The following is a 22230-nucleotide window of genomic DNA, read 5'->3' as shown; positions in this document are numbered from 1 at the left end:
TCGTAAACTTCAACACTGGACGCTTTTCACAGTGTGAAGATGGCACTCGCCGGAGGAAGGAGAGTGGAGACTGTATGCCAGGTGATTCCGGTCTCAGCACCACCTCACTGATCTGTCAGTAGCTCCTCCACGGCCCTCAGTCCAGCCCCGCACAGTCATCAGGCCAAGCACGGCACTAAGATGCTCAGGCACCTTCTCTCCTAAGACTGCAAGTCTGAGAAGTCTACAGGGGCTTCTCTCATCCACCTTCGACCTCAGGAGCCAACAACACAGCCTGGTACACGGTAGCTGCTTAGTGTTGTGACAACCATCTCTGGGTGCACTGCGACATCGTATTCAGAAGTCTGCTAAAATTTCACAACTTAACAATAGGAGTTATGTAGGCGAGAATTATATAAGGGTATGAGAAGAGTTAACCATTGAGACTGAAGCTGGTGGGACTCAGTCCTCGTCTTACAGGACACCTCATAGTAAGAGCGTATGACACCATCAAAGGTTCCCTGCTGGCCACTCTCTCCTCTCCTGGGATCCAGGACGAATGCCTGGTGGTGGTCTCTCCTCACTGCATGTCCTGGGACCCTCTTAGCCTAGAGTACTAACGATGGGCTGTACAGGGGCCCTGGCCTCACCTTCCTCTTCTAACCCTGTCAAGGCCTATGGCAGAATATTATCTACACAGGGCTTCCCAAGTGGCGCAGTGGTAAAGAATCCACCTGCCAGTGTAGGAGACACAGGTTCGATCCCTGGGTCAGGAAGATCCCCTGAAGAAGCAAATGGCAACCCACTCTAGTATACTTGCCAGGAGAATTCCATGGACAGAGGAGCCTGGTGAGCTACAGTTCATGGGGTCGCAAGAGAGCCGGACACAACTTAGCAACTAAAGAACAACAGCATTTATACAATTATAACTGTTAAACTCATCCCCAAATTCCCGTATCCAACTAGCTATCTGAACTGGAGTCTAGGAGCACCTCCACACTAACATGTCCAAACTGAGTTTCCTGCACTAACCTGTATCTTCAGATCCCTCAACTGTTCCAGTCAGAACCATGATGGCTCTCATTCTCTCAAACCCCATTTCCAATCCACTGGCACAAACCGTCACTTCCTAACGCCAGCGCCCTAGTCCAGACGACCACTGCATCTTGCCTGATCGATGGCCTCTTTGTGCAATCGCATTTGCCCTCTACCTATTTCTCAGAGACGCACGGAGTGAGCCTGCTGACATACCAGCACCTCACGCCACTCTTAAGCGCAAAACCCTTCAACAGCTCGCCATCTCACTCGTGGTAACACTCAGAACTCCTCAGCATAGCTCACAGCACCCTGCTTGATCTAAAACCACCCCAACCCCTGCTTTATTTACTCTTCTATTACTTTGCCAACAAAGGTCTGTCTAGTCAAGGCTATGGTTTTTCCAGTCATCATGTATGGATGTGAGAGTTGGACTGTGAAGAAAGCTGAGCGCCGAAGAATTGACGCTTTTGAACTGTGGTGTTGGAGAAGTCTCTTTTTTTTTTTTTTTTTGGAGAAGACTCTTGAGGGTCCCTTGGACTGCAAGGAGAGCCAACCAGTCCATCCTGAAGGACATCAGCCCTGGGTGTTCTTTGGAAGGAATGATGCTAAAGCTGAAACTCCAGTACTTTGGCCACCTCATGGGAAGAGTGGACTCACTGGAAAAGACTCTCCTGCTGGGAGGGATTGGGGGCAGGAGGAGAAGGGGACGACAGAGGATGAGATGGTTGGATGGCATCACCGACTCGATGGACGTGAGTTTGAGTGAACTCCGGGAGTTGGTGATGGACAGGGAGGCCTGGCGTGCTGCGATTCATGGGGTCGCAAAGTCAGACATGACTGAGTGACTGAACTGAACTGAACTGAACCAAAGTTCCTATCCCTCCCTCCCTCCACTCCAAAGACACTGTCTTCTTTGCTGCCCTCAAGCGTTCCAAGCACACTCCTGCCCCAGGGCCTCTGCACAGGCCATATTGGCTTCCGCCAGGCGTGTACAAGACTTGCTCCCTTTACTCTACTGGGGTGTTCTGCTCAGTGTCACCTCCAGGGCAAGAGAGTCTTGGCAGCAAAGAGTTCCACTAACAAATATCAAAGCAGGCAGTGCCAGGGTAAATGCCTGTTTAGTGGTGACAGTCATGCAGGCAAACACTTCTTAATGTATTTATTTGAACTTAAAAAAAAAAACACTAGAACTTTTGAACGTTTTTTGTTTCAAAATTCTTGTAGGGAACAAAACACTTTGAATACTTCTGCCTTATCAATTACGACTCTACAATTGCTCTGTTGGATGCAGCAGTCACCAGCCGAATGTGGCATTTAAATTACTTAAAGTTAGATCAAATTTACCTGTTCAGTCACACCAGCCACGGTCTAAGTGTCTGTAACCAATATGTCTACAGGCTACCATAAAGGACAGTACGTAAAACACTTTCATTCACCAGAAAATTCCACTGGGCAAAGCTGCTCTGGAGTCTTGACTGCTTAACTGGCTTTGTTTCTAGAGGAAATTCTGGGTTTTTCCCACAACCATTTTTATGCTCCCAAATGCCAGCAGCAGGTGAGAGAGTTCCATCCAGGTGACAACGCCTACTGGAACCCAACTTTCAAGACATAATGTTCATCGGATAACCCTCTTATCTGGTTTCTAAAGAATAGGGCTCTGGGTTTCCACCATTAAGATACAAATTAGTGCTTTGGACTCTTTTTTTTTTTTAATTGAGTTGAGACTCATGGATATAGAATTCACTATTTAAAAATGAATAATTCAGGGACTTCCCTTTCAGTCCAGTGGTTAAGAACCTGACTGCCAATGCAGAAGACACAGGCTTGATCTCTGGTCAGGGAGGATCCCACATGCCATGCAGCAATTAGGTCCCTGAGCCACAACTACCGAGCCTGTGCTCGGGAGCCCAGGAACTACAATACTGAGCCCATGAGCCGCAGCTATTGAGCCTGCAGGCCTAGAGCCTATGCTTCTCAACAAAGAAGCCACTGCAATGAGAAGCCCGCACACTGCAGCTAGACAGCAGACCCTGCACACCACAACTCGAGAAAGCCCAGTTGCAGCGACAAAGACCCAGCACAGCCAAAAACAAATAAATATAAAATAAATAATTCAGTGGCATTGAAGATACTGATAATAATTTAGATTCTTGACTACCTAAACAACTTGACAATCTTCTGTCAAACAATCTGTCAAAAGCCTATCCATGACCTAATTAACAGACCAGAAGTCCCGAATTGTGGAGATACCTCAGATGTGCAACCCATCACCTCAGGCATCCTTGGTCCATGTATGCTTCTGGGAGTGTCCCCTGGGCCACAGCAACCCAGCCCCCACAGGACAGCCTGCGCCCTGTGGTCCTGAGTGCCACCACCTGGGGCGGAACCATCCAGGGTCAAGGGAGGAAGCAGAAGATGAAAAACAACCAGAGAAGCCAAAACCATCTCCACATGCGCTATCAGACTACTCTTGCCAAGACAGTATTTGTGATGCCCATCAACACCTCCTACGTATAAGATACGCCAAGCAAAAAGTGTCTCTCAGGATTTCATCACACACACACACACACACAAAATCTCCGAGGAGGAAAGAAGAACTCCTTCTGTCTGATGATGAGAGTGATCACCTCTCCGCCTTCCCTCTGTCCACTTACCAGGATGCCCAGCCCAGCAGCTGAGGCTGTAATTAGCACGCTTCCTTGGTCTCCATTTCAGAACCCAATTTCCTGTCTCTATTTCACACACACACACACACACACACACACACACACACACACACACATTTTGTCAAAATGTCTCAAATCCTTTTTGGAGAAATACTGACTAAGGACTATAGCCTAGATTTCCACTGATTCCATTTACCCTCTGCCACTAACCATACATTAGAAAATTTGAGAACACAATATTAATCTTAGGATAGAACTAATTCACCCTAAAGTAACATCTTCAAACAACTCAAGTTTCTCTGTTTGTCTTCGGTGCCAGATGAAGGCCTAGGGTCTTGGATCAAGAGATCCACACGGGTACACATGCCCACCCCGAGGCATGAGTACATACACCCTGCGGGGCTGATGGTCAGGACACAGCCAGCAGCTTCTTCTTCCAGGAACGAGGAGACGGAAATTTTACAGTTCAATATCAAATTTAACATAAAACTGTAAAAAACCTTTTTCAAGGGAAAAAACCAATTTTACCAACTGTAGGAACAGCTTTTCAACTAACGGAACAAGTAACAGTACACATCTCCTACAAAGTACTTTCGACTGGAATGTCTTTGGGAAGAAAATTTAAACAACAGCTTTCTAAAAGATCACTTATACTTGAAAACAAGATGCTCTCCTCACATCACTAAAGAGACCGCACTGTGCTGAGCGACAATTGGCAGGTACGCAGCGAAGATTTACTCCAAGGATCACGAGGCGAACCTCGTTGGCATCGCCGTGGGTGCGTGGCTCTCTGTCATCATATCATCTCACCATCTAGCCAGGCCCACGTGGTGAGAGGTGAGAGAACAGCAGCAGAAATTCAAAGCTGACACCAGCTACGCACCCAACAAAACACTGCCCTTTCTAGGTCTACGCGCTACATCTTATTTTCCTGTGATTTAAATAATTTGTCTTGTTTGGTTATACACACTGAGCTTTCCAACATGCCTGTCACTAGCCACATATGGCTATTTATATTTAAATTAAATTAAATTAAAATTTACGTGCCTGAGTCTCACTTGCCTCTTTTCAGATGCTCAGGGGCCCCACGTGGCTGGTGGCTTCTGTACCGGACAAAGCAGACAGTGACAATTCTCAGCCTCAACACAAGTCCACAGACACCACTAGGCTAGACATTTTCTACCAACAGGTTACCGTGAGATATCCAAAAACATGGCAATCTTTCTTGCAAAAATAATTTGGAAAATACTACTTTCTGACAAACTTTGGTACACAGCTAAATATACTTAGAGACTTTTCCCCCCTTAAACAATGAATTAAATGAAAGAATATGACACGCCTGGATTGCAGCCACTCTACAGTAAATATTTCCACAATGTGAAGGGAGGGCTTCCCAGGTGGCTAGGTGGTAAAGAATCTGCCTGCCAATTCAGGAGACGCAAGAGAAGCAGGTTCGACCCCTGGATCAGGAAGATCCCCTGGAGTAGGAAATGGCAACTCACTCCAGTATTTTTGTCTGGGAAATCCCATGGACACATGGACGGAGGAGCCTGGCCGGCTATAGTCCAAGGGGTCGCAAAAGTCGGACACAACTTAGCAACTAAACAACAACAAACAAATGTGAAGGCAGTAAATCATTTTACACAAAAGTTGTAGAATATGGTTCAGAAAAGTCATATGTATACACATCCTGCACATGACGCTGTAGAAACACATTACATCTGGACATTAGATAATAACCAACAGGTTTTACTTTTACTTTTTTCCTATCTCATTTTTCAACCAATACTTTTATAAAATGTAAAAAACTGCGGTGCATAAAGCTTGAAGATGATAAGCCAAGGGCTTCTTCCTTATCACCAAATGGGAGCTAAGATGCAGCTGTGATCTTTCCTGAAAAACAAGACTGGGGCTCCAGCCTCTTTGGGGCCCTAAAGTTTCACAGCTCAAAATAGCAAACTTCAAAAAGTGGCTGCAGTGTTAGGAGTTGCATAAAAACCATCGCCAAAGTTGCAGACCTCACATACTCTAAAATGTGAATCACCTTCTTAGGCAAGGCTTTTACAATCCAGCTACTAAGTCAAACTACAACAAATTATTTTGTGATTGTTTCACTGTAAAACATGAAGTCACATTCAGAGCTTCAGACGGTGCTCCTCCTTGGTGACTGGTACACACTCACCGAATAAACTCAACACTGCAGCTCAAGGTGCGTCAGAGCCTAAGGTGGAGACGCAGTGAGATATGGCCCAGGGTGACAGGGTGAAGAGGATCACTTCAAGTATGGTTAACAGCTGTAAGTTCACATTTGTATTTAACCAGGTCAAGACTTACTATATATAGGTGTAAACAGAGTTCAGGGTTAACCGCTTGGATGCTGGAGGGAACACTAGTCAACTTCCCTCACAACACAAAACAGGATACTGGCTTCACCCCAGCAGCCTCAAGGTGCTGATGACCAAATGATGGCTTTCACCTTGGTTACAACTGAGAAGAAATTCAACACTGAGAAAGCAGTCAGTCTTTTATCTACAGTATCCAATTTCCTGGGCTTTCCCAGGAGACTCAGTAGTAAAAACTGCCCGTCAACGCAGGAGATGAGGGCTTGATCCCTGGGTCAGGAAGATCCCCTGGAAAAGGACATGGCAACCCACTTCAGTACTCTTGCCTGGGAAATCCCATGGACAAAAGAGCCTGGTGGGCTATAGAGTTCATGGGGTCGCAAGAGTCAGGTGAATTAGCGACTAAATGGCAACAACAATCCCATTTCCCTGAGATTCAATTAAAAAGAAATACTGTAAAGTGGTAGCAATTTTTGCCCCCTCCTCCTAAAAATATTATCAATTTGCATTTGCTTTATGGAGAATCTGATATCTTGGGTGTTAAGACACTGAAACACAATGTTCTATTTTACAAAATAAGGGAACGGTTTTCTACTTTAAGATGAAAGAGTAGACAATGGGGAGAAAAATTCTGAGAGCTCATTTCAATGACTACATTTACAAAAGTTATAATAAAATAGTTAACACTCGTTGGGGACTTAACTGCATGCTGTGTACTATGCTAAAAAGTTTACAGCCATAATCTTCTTTAATCCTCACAATAATCTTGTGCAATTGGTACAAATATTATCCTCAGGAAACTAATGTTTAGGGATGTGTCCAATTTTGGGCTAAGTCAAAACTTTACTAAGCAAAACACTGGAGAAGTGAGAGTCAAATACAACTCCTGTGTCCTGAAGCCCATGGTCTTCAGAGCTCCTCATCCCTGTATGCCATCTTCCCCCTTCCCCAGCCCCCACCACCACCTGCCCCCAACCTAGCACCCTCTCCCCACCAGGGAGCCTGGTGGGGCCATGAGACCCAAGAGCAGGTGAGAAGCGTCTAAACAATGAAGTAAACTCTGGATTAAACAAGTAAGCTGACGCCTCTTCCCATTAACTTACTCTTGGAACTATATTTATGTTTAATATGAATTATTATTCTAGCATCTAACGCGGCACAGCTTGGAAAGGATGACCACTCAAGTCTGCAACAAAGGAAACACGAGCTTGTCACATTTGGCTCATTTTTGCTCTATAAATGACTAGTTTCTTACGGGGTTTTTTGGTTATTTTTTCCTTCACCAATGACACCCTAGCTTAGAGACTTTATTTATAAGAAGTTATCAGTCATTCAGTCATATCTGACTCTTTGCGACCCCATGGATTGCAGCCCACCAGGCTCCTCTGTCCATGTGATTCTCCAGGCAAGAATACTGGAGTGGGTTGCTGTTTCCTTCTCCAGGGGACCTCCCCAATCCAGGGATCAAACGGGGCTCTCCCCAATTGCAGGCAGATTCTTTACCGTCTGAGCCACCAGGAAAGCACACTATTTATAAGAAAGTACTGGTTTTCAAATTGCCTGCAAAAACTAAATCTGTGAGCTTTATGCTCAGCTCTACTAAGAACAGACCTTTTCCAAAATCAAACCCTGGGATGTTTCCTTCCCTAGGCTAGGTCTCCCACCATCATTTCCAAGGCAGACGGATGCCCAGCGGAGTCAGAGGCTGAGTCTAAGACGCTGAGCACACCAACCGCTGTGGCCTCTGACCCCAGCACGGAGGATGAGGGCACCCTGTTAGCACCCTCAGAGTCTGAGGTAATTCGGTTAAAGTGAAAAGGATCTCAGTCATTTGGAGGAATAGCTGATAAAGATAAAATGCTACCGAAGTCTTCACCAAATCACCACACTTTTTCCCTAAAGAACTCTCGCTTATCTCCTTTAAGCCCTGGCACGCTTCCATGCATCTCATGGGTTCGTGAAAATGTCCTTGCAGCATGAGGCGAGCAGAAACAGAGTGAGCTTAGTAAGGGGTCGACTTAAAGCAGCAACAGCACATCACAGCGGTAACTGTCCCAGTGCCCCTGCTGCCCACGGCCACGCCCAGGTCATCCGGAGGCTTACAGCTTGGAACTGCAGAGGGGCGCAGTAATGGCAAAATGCCAGGATGAAGGCAGATTCTCCCTAAGTTCCCACCGTCCATTTCTAGCCACTTCTACGGTGCAACTCAAGTCTGGCCACTTCTTCACACTGACATTTTGAGGGTTTTTTTTTTTCTTCTTCTTTTGTTTTTTTTTTTAAGATTTTTTGATGTGGACCACTTTTTAAGTGTTACAATACTACTTCTATTTTATGTTTTGGGTGTTTTTTTGCCACAAGGCATGTGGGATATTAGCGCCCCCACCGGGGATTGAACCTGCACCCTCTGCACTGGAAGGTGAAGTCTCAACCACTGGCCTGCCAGGGAAGCCCCTTGAGGTATTTTCTGCATTAACAGTGAAAACAAATACATCATGAGTTTAGTCGCTCAGTAACGTCTGATTTTACGACCCTGTGGACTGTAGCCTGCCAGGTTCTTCTATCCATGGGGATTCTCCAGGCAAGAATACTGGAATGAGTTGCTATGCCCTCCTCCAGGGGATCTTCACAATGCAGGGATCGAACCAAGGTCTCCCACACTGCAGGCAGATTCTTTACCGTCTGAACCGCCAGGGAAGTGCACACCTGAATAATCTCACAATTTTATACAATTTTTTTCTTAGTTAAAGAGAATGTTCACATTGTACAAGTCCATCTAGGAGCCTGACCTAAAAACTGAACTTTAACTTCAAGTATTCCTATTTTTGATAAGAACTTTAAGTCCACATACCATCCCTTCACTAAAAAGTATATCCAGAAATATCATTTCATTAACATCTAGGGAAAGAATGATCTGAAAAGTCACTGCCTGATCACTAGTAGGGAAGATCCCCTGGAGAAGAGCATGACAACCCACTCCAGTATTCTTGCCTGGAGAATCCCATGGACAGAGGAGACTGGCAGGCCACAGTCCATGGGGCTGCAAAGTCAGACACGACTGAAGTGACTACACACACACACACACACACACACACACACACACACACACACAAACACACAGAGTCAGTCACAGGGAGATCCACCCTGCGATGCTTGTAACACTCTACAATAAGCAAGAGGCAGGGGCTTCATAGCCTATCTCAGGGAGAGAGGATGGGATTCTTTCTTTTCCCTGGGGGTGGGATTCTTATGCTAATGCTGCCCACCTGTCCAGCCAGACCATGACCAGGAAGGCAAGCATAAGTGAACAGCATTATAGGAACTCTTAACCAGGTTTTTGCACCACCACCACTTGCACTACCTGCAATATTCTCCAGCACTTGATACCCATGACCAAAGCAAACAAACAGAACAAAACAGCTCTCAAGATTAATACCTCTTCCTTACAACTTAAAACAACTGATTTTGCTTCCACCCGGTTAGCGTTCAAGTCTAAGAATTCTCCTGCAATCTGTGATACGCAATTGTCTAGAGTTAAACACAGGAGGCGACAGAGGAGAGACCAAAAACACTATAAAAGCAGATCACGAACACCATGCTCTTCACAAATGGGCATCGACATGACGTGTTTCCTTCAAGTGACTGCTGGGGTGCTGATTTTAATTCAATCACTGAAAGAAGAATTAAGGATATGGGGTCGCACAGAGTCGGACACGACTGAAACTACTTAGCAGCAGCAGCAGCACCCAGTCTTACGAGATCATCATTCTCATCACTCAACCCAAACCAGAGCACAAGCTAGTAGAACCATAAGCGCCTCTGTGCTGACTTTACTTTTTCAAGTGCTGCTGATAGCTTAGCATTTTGCCAACTTCCTTTAAGTTTGCCACCAGGACCTGGACCCAGTGCCATGGCCCAGGCCCTAGAAGGTCCTCTGTTGTTTTGTTAACAGTAAGTGAAGAAAAAAAATGAAACCTCCCTCATGGTGATGCACCATCACCTACTAAGGTTTCGCAAGGCAAAAGCACAAGTTTGCTACTGACTTCCTTCGCTGATAAAGAGCTGCATGCAGCCAGTATCAGGGGCAGAATAAGGGTCAGCTCCCCGTGGTTACCTAGAGATTATCTGCAGACTGACAGCTGTAACTGTGGAGGACAGAGACTGATATTGAGATGTCAAGATTAAGGTGAATTCTCCAAGTCAGGACCAGCAATGCTGTCCTCCTAATTGTCCCCCTGAGCCTTCTCCCAGCTCTCCTTCCCCGGCCAACTACCTCTCTGCAGTGCCAGAGACTGCCCTTCTGAACAAATGATAAAACGAAGAAGAAAGACCAGCAGAGAAGAAAAGGTGAAAGGAGAAAAAACGGGTGGGGGTGGAAGAGTGGCAGTGCATGCCTGATAGTGAAAACGAAGGACCAATTTCATAAAGAAACAAGCATTAGACACAGAGGGGCAAAGACAAGCTAAAGGGGAAGGCAGGAGAGAATAACTATGAAAAGTATCCCCAAGCCACTTGAAACTAAAATCTTAAAAACGGCTATAACTCATCTTTCTGAGAAAAAGGTTATTTTTACATTATTTTACAATAAAGTAGAAAGACAGCTTTCTCTGAAGTCCAAATAAAGGAAATTTCACTTTGATAACCTATCTTTTTAGGAACTGATACTAATACTGCCCACAAACACATACACACACACACACACACACACCTGCAACAATACACGTACTGTTTATACCTTTAGAAAAGTTACTAATTTCCCAACTTTACCATGAGGGTGCTGACACCTGTACTGAGGCTGTCATTATTAGACTAAACAATTTTAAATTTATTTATATGTCATTAGTTTCTTACATTCTTGTTTTCCAAGATAACCGGAAGCAACTGCACCGGAAAGAGTATAGCACTGCAGTGTTCAATATGGCAGCTGCCATCCACATGGGCTACTGGTTTGCTTTATGCAGATACAAATGCAGATGGGCTCTGCCTGTAAATATATCCTCTATCTCAAACAGTGTGTAAAATACCCCATTAGTAATTATTTATTCTGAATGTGTGTTGGAATAATATCCTGGATATATCTGGTTAAATACATAATACTAATACATCATTTCTTTTTTTAATGTAGTGACTAGAAAATTTAAAATAACACATGTGGCTAGCATTCACTGCTCCTACTGTATGTCAGTTGGACAGCACTGATCTAGAACATAGTAAGTACACAAAGAAATGATGTCCAGGAGATTGCACCTCAATGACAAAACTCCCTATCCACCTCAGTGAAGGCCTTGGCCTTCTCCCTGCCTCCCGCCACACCACCAACCTGGTCCTTAACATAGTGTGCAGCACCTAACAGTCACTCTGTAAATGCTTCTTTGATGGAGCTGAAGGAAGGCAACCAAGGTACAACGTAAAAAAGCAGCATCTAAAAGTGGCTTCTTAAAAGCTAGGAAAATTCACTAGCTGCTTGGGACAGTTAGCAGATGGATCATACGCAGGCTGATCCATAAAGTCAATTTAAAAACGAACTTCTCGCTATCTATGGTGGTTTTGAGAGTCGCAGAAAACAATACCCTTGTAGAAAATAAAAGCCGCTCAGAGGCAAGGCTACCTACCATTTAGCATTCGGCTCATTTCATGCTTTCAGAGTGTGGGGTAAAAGGACAGATGGGGTGGAATGTTTTCTTTACTCTCAGTCTACGCTTGGCATTTTCCATTTTAACCCCCTGAATCGCTGGCCTCCGGAATAAACCAGCTGTGCTCAGGGGAAATGCAGGCGGTGCTCACTGAGCAGTAAAATATACAGATAGGGGTGGTCAGAAGAGACACCTTCAGTCTTCATGAAAGACAGGGGGTTACTGGGAACGATCTGGGAGGGGGTGGCTGCCCTAACCCCAGGTGTCTGAAACCAGTGCCTGGGGAAGGGGGTGGGCTCAGCAGGACAGCTACTCCAGCAGGCCTGACCCTGTGTGCCTCTCAGTGTGGACATACTGACCACAGCCCCCCTGGGCGCCACTCAGGTCAAATACGCGTTTTCTTCGGACCTGATCTGTTTCCCCATCTCCATCAGACATCATCAGGGGTGTCAAAGTGTAAGTCTGTCCAGAGTGGTATTCACAGAGACACATCCACTCTCAGTGAAAACGGTCCTTTTCTCTATTCCTGACCACAGTTTTCATAAATGAGGTAAAAGATGCAGGCCCACTTTTTCCATGGAATGTATTTAGTAGCTGCCAATTACTCTGCTTGTGTCTGCAATTCTGTTATTTACTGGGTGAACTGAGAGGATTTCTCTATTTGACATTTACCAGGAAAAGGGTTTCCCAGAAAGGCTTTTTTTTTTTTATAAGCTATTCATAACATATCACAGAAAGACAGAATGGGAAAAGCTGCACCACTGATTCTTTTGGATCCTTTTTTAATCTCCCATGGGAAAATTAGGACACAGGAGTTATTATCCATCACCTCAATCTAAGTGGTCCTTTAAAGATGCATTCTGCTTCTGTGCTCCTTCACCATGACTGTATTTCAGGACCAAATTAATGAGAGAAGCACAAATGCATTCAAAACATACTTGTTCTAAGGGCACAGTGGGGCTTCCAAGGTGGCATAGTGGTAAAGAACTAGCCTGCCAATGCAGGAGATGCAAGAGATACAGGTTCAGTCAGTGGGTCAGGAATATCCCCTGGAGGAGGAAATGGCAACCCACTCTAGTACTCTCACCTGGAGAATCTCATGGACAGAGGAGCCTGATGGGGTCACAGACTCAGACATGACTGAGTGTGCACACAAACACACAAGGATCCTAAAAATCTCACCAGGACTTGCCCACCTCAGAGTATAGTCAATGAATCTACACCTTTGCAGATTTGAGCGGGATGATTCAGAAACTCGGAAGTTCACCTGTGACTTGTAGGACAACCCACAAGCTCTTTAAGAGAAAAATGATATCCAGAGCTTTCCCTCTGGGTAGTTCTCACCAGCGTTCACCTGGCCCCATTCTCCGCTCTCTCCCTCTTCCCAAGGATGGTTCTGGGTCCCTCTGCACCTTCCCAGTGCACCCGTGGACATGGAGCCTGGTCTGAGGGTCATGCCGGGGAGAGGGGAGTCCCCCTGGCCCTGGTCCCATAGTCCAGCAACACTGAGGGACATGCAGGGCCCTGGGCTCACTCACTCTCTCTCTGCCCTCATGTCTCCTAGCCTTCCAACTCTCTCCTTGCCTACCTTTTCCCACCCTCCACTCAACTCAGTTGATGCTTCACAGCTCAGCAGACACATCACCTGCCCAGAACACCCTCCCAGGCCCCCAGCTCGCCTCCTAAGACTGGGTGCCGAGCTGCCCTCCAGCACACAAGCTCACCACCACAGTGTGCCTTCCAGAGGCGACCCGCACCCCCTCCGCCCAACAAGCCCTCCACCTCTCCCCCAGGAAGCAGCATGGGGAGCCTGGGCATCTGTGAACTGTTCCCAGGAAGCAAGGGCAGGGAGTCCAACAGCTCTGACCACACGCAACCCTAGGATGAGCACTTGGGGTCATTCCCCCAACTCCGCAGCAAGCAATTCTAGTGCCTGCCTGACGACAAAGGGTCACATTTGAGTCCCCACTGTGCATCTGACACCAGGTTAGATTCTAACGGACACTACCGCTCCTCTCTCTGTGCCTCTAACCAAGAGGGTGGGTCACCCCTCATTCTGGAGAGAAGGCAAGGGGCCCTGAGGTGGAGTCGTCAGGGTTGTGGGGTCAGGAACCAATTGGTAGTTCTCCTACCAAGAAACTGTAGATTCCAAGGTCTACACTCCCGCCTCCACACGGCTGGTTCTCAGAGCAAGGCTCCAGGAGCTCAGGGCGTTTTTTGTAGGTGACACTGAGATGTCACCAAGCCTCTCACACTTGTTTTCTCTGAATGCACGTTGACTTGGTCAGAGGCTGATGACTTGCCTGCAGACTGCACGAGGAAGCAGCTGTTAGAACCCGAAATCTCAGAAAAGGTAAAACAATGCCACTGAGGGTTTTGTTCTCTTGGAACACAGCTGCTTTTTAGTTACAGATGTGATGAACATTAACACATAATGGTTTATTATTTTTACTCATTTTACAAGAAAGTAACAAATATTTCAAACTGTCCTTGCTTTAAATTTCTAAGACAACAAATATTAACACACGAAACTCACATAAAGAATCTTGAAAGTCAACTATATATGGCTGAGTCCCTTCACTGTTCACCTCAAACTATCACAACATTGTTAATTGGCTATATCCCAGTATAAAATGTTCTTGGTGTTAAAAACAATAAAAATAGAAAGAATCCTAGAGTCACCAACAATTTTAAAGCGCGTAAAAGGGACTGAGATGCAGAGAAAGACAAATACTATATGATTTCACTTACATGTGGAATCTAAAAAAGCCAAACCAATGAACAAACATCACAAAACAGGAACAGAGTCACAGACACAGAGAACGCACAGGTGTCTGTTGGAATGAAGTGGGTGGAGGGGAAGAGAAATACGTGAGGGTGACTGAGAGGGACAAACTCCCAGTTACAAAACAAATGGGCCACAGCTGTGAAACGTACAATGTGGCGAATACAGCCCACGATTACCTAACATCTTTGCATGGTGACATATTGTAACCGGACTTACTGTGGTGACCAGTTTGAAATGCATAGATATTTCAAAGCACCGTGTCGTGTAACAGAAACTAACGCTACAGTGCTATAGGTCAATTACACCTGAAATACAAACAAAAAAATTCATAGAAAAAGAGATGACATTTGTGGTCACCAGAGGCAGGGGCTAGAGGAGAAGGAATTGGAGGAAGGTGGTAAAAGGCACAAACTTCCAGTTATAAGATAATAAGTACCAGGGGTACAGTGTACGACACAGTGAACATAATGAACACTGCTGTATATCATACGTAAAAGCTGATACGAGGGGAGAGCCTAAGAGGCCTCATCACAAGAAAAAAAAATTTCTTCTGTTTAATTTTGGACTTAGATGATGGGTGCTCACGAAACTTATTCTGACAATCACTTCATAACATATGTAAATCAAATCATTATACCATACTCCTTGTACACTGTATACAAGGCTGTAGGTCAACTATATCTCAACAAAACTGGAAGAAAAAAAATTAAAATATAAATAAACTATTTAATGATTGATAGGAAGGAAGGAAGGAGGGAGGGTGGTCTGAGATGAAGAGGGAAACTACTGTCCTAATCAGCTGTTGAAAAGAAATAGAAGCTAGGTTTTCTCTTTCCCTCTAAGTTGTATCATCAAATCATCAAGCTAGTCTGGAGCTAACATTAAAGACTGCGTCCACACAACGAACACATGGCCTGATGAACTCTGGCGTCTGTTCTAATATTCTCCTTTGCTGACTCTTCATTATAAAGTTAGACTTATCTTCAAAGATACTTAAACATGTGATAAAATTTTAAAAATCTGTTCACTACCCATGAAACATCTAAAAAGCATAACTTCTATTAAAATGTAAAAAAAAAAAAGAAACCCTCAAGATAAAAAAGTCAATAATCCTATCTGAATGTGCTAATTCAGCAAATTACATCAACATTTCAACTTAATTTGGTAATTTCCCTGCTACACAGCATGGTTTTGAATCACCATTGTGTCATATACGAAGTGTAAAATAATTTTAGTAGTTCTAAAGCAAAACATAATCAGATAGATAGATGATTTGCTTGAGTGGCATGTGAGTCAGTCCCAGGGAGAGAGAGGTGTTGAGGTTACTGAACTATCCACTCCATTAAACTCACCACACCCAGAAACACAGGCTAAAAGGGGGTGATATTTGCACAAGTCAAATTTAATGTTTCATAACTAAGGCCATATTTCATAACATGTAACCTGTTCCTTAAAAATAAAAGTGACTTTATACTGTATTTAGTACACATGAAATGACACGAATTACAAAGTAAGGTTCTCACTGCAGCAGATCAGAAAGTAGAACCCAGAAGAGAATTGACATTTACGGGTTTCCCTGGTAGCTCAGACGGTAAAAAAGCAGCCTGCAATGCAGCAGACCTGGGTTCAATCCCTGGGTTGGGAAGATTCCCTGGAGGAGGGCATGGCCACTCAGTCCAGTGTTCTTGCCTGGAGAATCCCATGGACAGAGGAGCCTGGAGGGCTACAGTCCATGGAGTCACAAAGAGTCGGACACAACTGAGCAACTAAGCACAGCAAGCATGCACCACAGGCTAGAGATCACACTCTCACAATACGAGTATATTACCCCACTTGACCTCAATGCCCTTTGAGATGGGCACTTTTTCCTCTCTTACTGATGATGAATCTGAGGTTCAGAGAGGGTAAGAAATTATCTCAGGTCACCAAGCAAATAAGGAGAGCTGTAATTCAAACACTCTTCTGATTTCAAAGTCTACGGTCATCTTGAGACTTTACGCCTCTCTAGTATGATTTTCAGAACTGAGTGCTTCAAAAGCTGAAGAGGTTCTGCAAAGTTGAGGAGAAAGAAAAAAGCAAATACCATGTAGAAATGTTTAAAAAGGCAACTAAACTTAGATAATAAAAATACCTCAAATCTACTTGTTTAATATACCTCATAAACAGTTCCAGGTTAGTCTATGATGGTGCACTCGAGAGGATGGAGCTGGAGATAAAGGGAAATGCATTTGGTGGCCATCGGTATCTGCCAGGGCACAGACCCCAGGCACTAGGGGACTCAGAGCCCACACACTCATCTATGTCCTCTGAACCTCTGCTAAAACATCTGAGCTCTTAAAATGAGGGAAAGCTAGAGGAGATCAGCAGTTTCCACCCAGGGATGGGATTACAGTCTCCCCTACACTGTGCTTGTCCTCCAGGGAGGAGAGAAGATGCTGGGACCAGGAGGTGTCTAAGGGCCACTGCTCTGAGATGATCCCATGTTCAGTAAGAAACTTTGGGGGAACAAGAAGGGACTACTCCCTGGAAACTAAGTCAAGCTCCTTTCTGCCCTAGGAGCCACCCAGGTGGGCCAAGGCCCCAGCAGCTGGTGGACAGCCCTCCTGCCCTCCCTCCATGCTGTCCACAGTCTTGGGAGCCCATTCCCATCACTGCAGGTGAGGCTCCAGGATGGGAAGCAGCTCTCTCTAGGGGAGCACAGGCCAGGTGGCTGAGGCCCTTGTGGCCCCCCGACCTCAAGACCCATCCTGAGAATCCCCAGTGTGTCGGGCCTGTAAGCACAGCTTCCCCAAACCCCCACTGTGTCCTAAGGTCCCCCAGAGACTTCCTGACCTTCACTTCCCTAGTCTCACCAAGGCAGAAGCTTCTCTGATCTAATGCCTCTCCACCCGCAATGCCCCCTAAAAGGCTCTGCTTCCAGACCCCACCCTTTTACTTGCATGTAGCTTCATTCTCTCCCATTCCCATTCCCCAATGGCTGGTCACACGGTCCTCACAAGGCCTGGGCTCCAGACTCACAGCTCATCTCCAGGTCCCCCCACCAGCCCAGGCACTGTCTAGTCCATTATCACTGGTGAAGTCCAAATTCTTTACAGCAGAATATAGACCTCTATGCCCAGGCCCTGCCGGCAGAGAACTCAACAGCCCATGCCCCCTCCGATGCACTTGCAACGCATCCTCAGTTCACACCCCTGGCTAAGTCCTGACCAGGTTCCAAGCACCCTCACCAATAGGCACCGCCTCTCTCTGGACACCTGTCACATAACCATGCATGGTCTTTCCCTCTGATTTATACTTTCACATATCGGCCATGGTTCCCCAAATTGATTACAAGTTTGTTAGGAACGAGCACTGTGCCTTACAGCTCTAGAATCACACTGTGCCATCTATGCTCAGGGCTGCAATCACAGTGGAAGATCAATACATATTTCTGAACAGCACTCCAAATACTCTGTACATACAGACATTAATTTATTTTTCCTAGACCCAGGGCACAAACACCAACACTTATAATGGAAAGATGGCTTTGGGAGTACTAGAGCTTAAAACCTAAATCTGTCTGCTTATAAATTCTGTAAGATGAAATCCCAGCTGATAAAAAGGAAGACCTCTGCTTTCAGTGCTAGGTATCCAAATCTGTTAAGAGACTGAACAGTTTCTGTGAATTGTCGTTTACTATGATTTTCTGCAGGGTGCCAGTTAAGTTCACACTAACATTCAACAGCTGGTTCAGGAGACTACATGTTGCAGGGAAAATAACAATAAAATAAAATTCATTATTTATTAAAATATGATTTTTAATTTTTAATTAAATCATTGCCAACTCAATGGACATGAGTTTGGGTAAACTCTGGGAGTTGGTGATGACAGGGAGGCCTGGTGTGCTGCAATCCATGGGGTCACAAAGAGTCGGATACGACTGAGCAACTGAACTGAACTGAAAATACGATTGATAAAAATTATTTTAATAATTGATAAAAATGATTTCCTAAAAGAGGTGGGAGGCGCTACCACAAACACATGAAACATTGCTGGAAACCAAGGCTCGGTGTATTTTTAAATCAGAGAGAGGGGTAGAGAGAACAGCACAGAGAAATAAAGAGAAGGGAAAAACACTTGGGTCCAATATCCACCTCCCCGCTGGCAATGAGAACAGAGCTCCTTGCAAGCAGGACCTGGCTTTGGCTTCTCTATGCACTCTTAGCTCCAGCACAAGCCCTAGGGCATGGGGATTCAAGATTTATTTTTTATTTTTTTGAAAAAGTGGGTAAATGCACAAGCCACTAAGTGAGAGAGTAAGTTAGGAACTAACAGAAGGATGGTGACTGCTGCCATGAAATCAGAAAACGATTATTTCTTGGCAGGAAAGCGATAACAAACCTAGACAATATGTTGAAAAGCAGACCCAGTACTCTGCCGATAAAGGTCCGTATAGTCAAGGCTATGGTCTTCCCAGTGGTCACATACAGTTGTGGGAGCTGGACCAGTAAAGGCAGAACGCCAAAGAATTGATGCCTTCAAACTGGTGTTGGAGAAGACTCCTGAAAGTCCCTTGGACCGTAAGGAGATCAAACCAGCCAATCTTAAGGGAAATCAACCCTGAATATTCACTGAAAAGACTGATGCTGAAGCTGATGTTCCAATATTCTGGTCACCTGACGCAAACAGACAACTCATTGGAAAGGTCCCTTATGTTGGGAAAGATTGAGAGCAGGTGAAGAGAGTGTCAGAGAATGAGACGGCTGGATGGCATCACTGATGCAATGAACATGAACTTGGGCAAACTCCAGGAGATGGTGAAGGATAGGGAAGCCTGATGTGCAGCAATCCATGGGGTCACAGAGAGTCGGATACGTCTGGGCTACGTACGTTCAGTCACATACGACTGAATAACAACAAGTAAAGGGAAAAAAGAGAGATTCTGGAGCAGCTTACAAGAAAACAAAGGACCTGGAGTGAAGCAGCGGTCCCCAAAGATAATGGGAAACCTCGCGAGAGCAGCGCACGAGACCGACACCGCGAGGCGGCAGGCCCCGCCCCCTTACCTGAGGCACAGGCACTTTCTGCGGGGTGCTCTGGGGCGAGGGGTGGAGCTGCGCCCAAGGCTGGTGGTGCGGGTGCGGGGGTGAAGACTGGTGGTGCAGGCCCGGGTGGGGCTGCAGCGGAGGGCAGCTGGGCAGCTGCTGGAAGGCCGGCTGAGGCCCGGGGTGCTGCTGGCCGGGGAGCAGGCGGTCCTGGACGGCCTGCGGGTCGGCGAGGCTCACACCGGGGCAGCCGTTCGGCCTCAGGTGCGGGGCCGGGGACATGCCCAGGAACGGGCGCACCGGCGGCAGGCTCCGCGGGCCCAAGCTCCTCGGTCCGAGCCCCAGGGCGCCGCCGGGCGGCTGGTGAGCGGGCTGCGGGTGCGGCATGCTAGGGTAGCCGCCCACGTCCATGGGGGCGCTGCCGGGCCGCACCTGCGGGGGCGGCGTGCCCGCCGCGCTGCTGCTCATCGCTTTCAGGGGTGACATGGGAGGCGGGGAGGCGTACGATCCCTGAGGCTGCGAAGGGTGCATAGTTTGCGCGTTCATTTGGTTCAGTGAGCCGCTGGGGTGGACGGGCTGCTGGTGCAGGAGTCCTGGGGCGCTGCCGGGCGGGAATCCCACCGCGCTGGGGTACCTCGGGACGGACTGGTTCAGGGGAGCACTATTGGTAAGGCCTAGGTTCTGGTTCATCCCTGTACTGTTAACTAATCCCTGATTTAGGTTGCTGTAAGGATAGCGGGAGTACTGCCCTGAGTTGTTTATAGTGGGTGAGGGGACTGTCTGGCTCCGAGAACTAAAGGTGAGGGTCTGTGGCCTCACGGCCCCTTGCGGAGCGGGGTTGGGGGAGAACCGGGGGCTGTGGGCCACCGAGTCCCCGTGGAGAGCGGTGGGAGGGTGGTGGTGGAAGGGCTGCACCGCGTGGCGCAGGCTCGGGGCCACCCCGGGGCTCTGTGGGGGGCCGTGCGACAGGTGGCCCGGCCCAGGGCCAGCGATGAAAGGGTTTCCCTGACTCAGGCCCTCCTGGCCTGGGGGAAACTGGCCCATCCTCGGCTGCGGCTGGCCATGCTGCTGCATGGAGAAGTCCCCCCGCGCCAGGTAACCGCCTAGCTGCTGCAGGTGCGGGGGGTGGCCCTGCCCGGGGGGCCCCGATGGGGCCGGCTGGGGCTGCGGAGGAGGAGGCGGCGGCGGCGGCGGCTGGTAGGGGGCTCGGATCTGCTCGGGCACCTGCACGGCCCGGGGGCCCCACATGGAGCCGCCGTCCACAAAGGACTGGCCCCCGTGCCTCTCGTTCTGCAGGCCTGGGTAGACGCCCATCTGGCCGCCGCCGCCGCCGCCGCCCCCACCACCTCCGTGGGGGACCTGGGGGACGGGAGGGGTGTGGTACTGCGAGTGAGGAGACGCCAGTCCGTTCCCGGGGGCATTGCTCAGCATTCTGTTGGGCTGGTCCATCAGGTGCATCTTCTGCGGCTCGTACTGGTTATAGTGATCGAAGTGGGTCAGCTTGCTTTGATTCTGGTTGGTGGAGGGATGGTGGAGGGAAGGCTGCAGGGAGGCGAAGCCTTGATCTATAGGCATCTGCTGACCCATGGGGTTCACGGGGTTTTCAGGGTAACCACATTCGCCCAGGCCTTCGAGACCCTCATTGAAAATATTCCCGTCCTCGCCAAAAAGACTCATCATTCCTGGATCCGCCATCTTCTCCCAGCACACGGCTGGCTCCTCCAGACCAGAGCGCGGGAGCTCGTCTGTGCTTCACTTCACTGAGGGCTTGTCCTCAGAGCCTATAATCCTGACTAATCTTCTTCATGTCACTCCATATTTCTTTAATTCTCTTGGACCCTGCAGTGTCAGGCAAAGTCTGGATCGAGGTCCTGGAAGGGATCGGGAGGTAGTGGGGAGGAAGGAAGAAAACAAAGAATTAGGGACAAATGATTAAAAAAAAAAAAAAAAACTGCCAGCATTTTACGCGTTTGAATTTGGTCTCCACCAACAATACTAATCTAGCCCCCTCACTGAGCCATATTTTATAAATCTAGTTCACTTTAAGAGAAACTCATTAGCTTCTACCAGAAGCATTGTTATGACCGGTTACTTAGAAAGCAAGCAAAACACTAACCTTAACCTTAAATTAATCCATTCACTACACTTCCTCGCGTTCCATTCTTGGATGGAACAGAACAAAAGAACACAACATGAAGCAGCAGCAGCTGCCACAGCAGGCCAGCAGATGCATGACTATCGCCAAGCAGCCCATCTGCTGCACTAAAGCCCTGGAAATGCTCCGGTTACCAACAGCCCGCCCTTAACCTTATTCCCCTGAGCGGTGTAATCAGATGAGCAGCCGCTGCACCGAGGGCTGTGAAAAGCTCAACTTAGTTAAATTGACTAGAGGATTATACAAATACCAAAATCAGTCATTTCGTACAAATTGGATATTTACGGCCCACATACAACCAACAAGGAAATGGGAACAGGGGTGTCGAAGGAGACAGCGGCGGCAAAAATACTGGAAGGCCCACTTGCAAGTGGTGTGACCACTCATTACTTCCTTAAATCTGATGGCAGGAACAGACGTGGCCAGAGAGAGACCGGAAGGAAGACTTTCATTCTCCAGCATCCCCCACTCACCCCCACCAGAGGAAGTCCCCTCACAGGTTCATCGTTCACCCACCAGCCCTGGGCTCTAGGAATGGACCACTGCGTGACTGCTTGAATAAACTAGTTGGACGGACAGTTTCTAGACGATGACGGTTCTCTTTGGTA

The 22230-nt window shown here is 47.2% G+C and overlaps 1 protein-coding gene across 4 annotated transcripts in view; it reads right to left on the bottom strand.

The window, feature by feature from the left end:
- The window catches only part of CHD7 (chromodomain helicase DNA binding protein 7), a 193337-nt gene that overhangs the window by 108796 nt on the left and 62311 nt on the right, over nucleotides 1-22230 (bottom strand). For all 4 annotated transcript variants that reach the window (XM_069600084.1, XM_069600086.1, XM_069600087.1 and 1 more), the window contains exon 2: nucleotides 19489-21338. In XM_069600084.1, the coding sequence (XP_069456185.1) occupies nucleotides 19489-21162 (1674 nt within the window). In that variant the 5' untranslated portion in view covers nucleotides 21163-21338. The remainder of the gene's footprint in view (nucleotides 1-19488; nucleotides 21339-22230) is intronic.

This window comes from Ovis canadensis, chromosome 9 (assembly GCF_042477335.2).
Source record: "Ovis canadensis isolate MfBH-ARS-UI-01 breed Bighorn chromosome 9, ARS-UI_OviCan_v2, whole genome shotgun sequence".
Lineage (NCBI taxonomy): Eukaryota > Metazoa > Chordata > Mammalia > Artiodactyla > Bovidae > Ovis > Ovis canadensis.
Note: the sequence above shows the minus strand (reverse complement) of the source record. Positions and strands in the feature narration are given on the sequence as shown.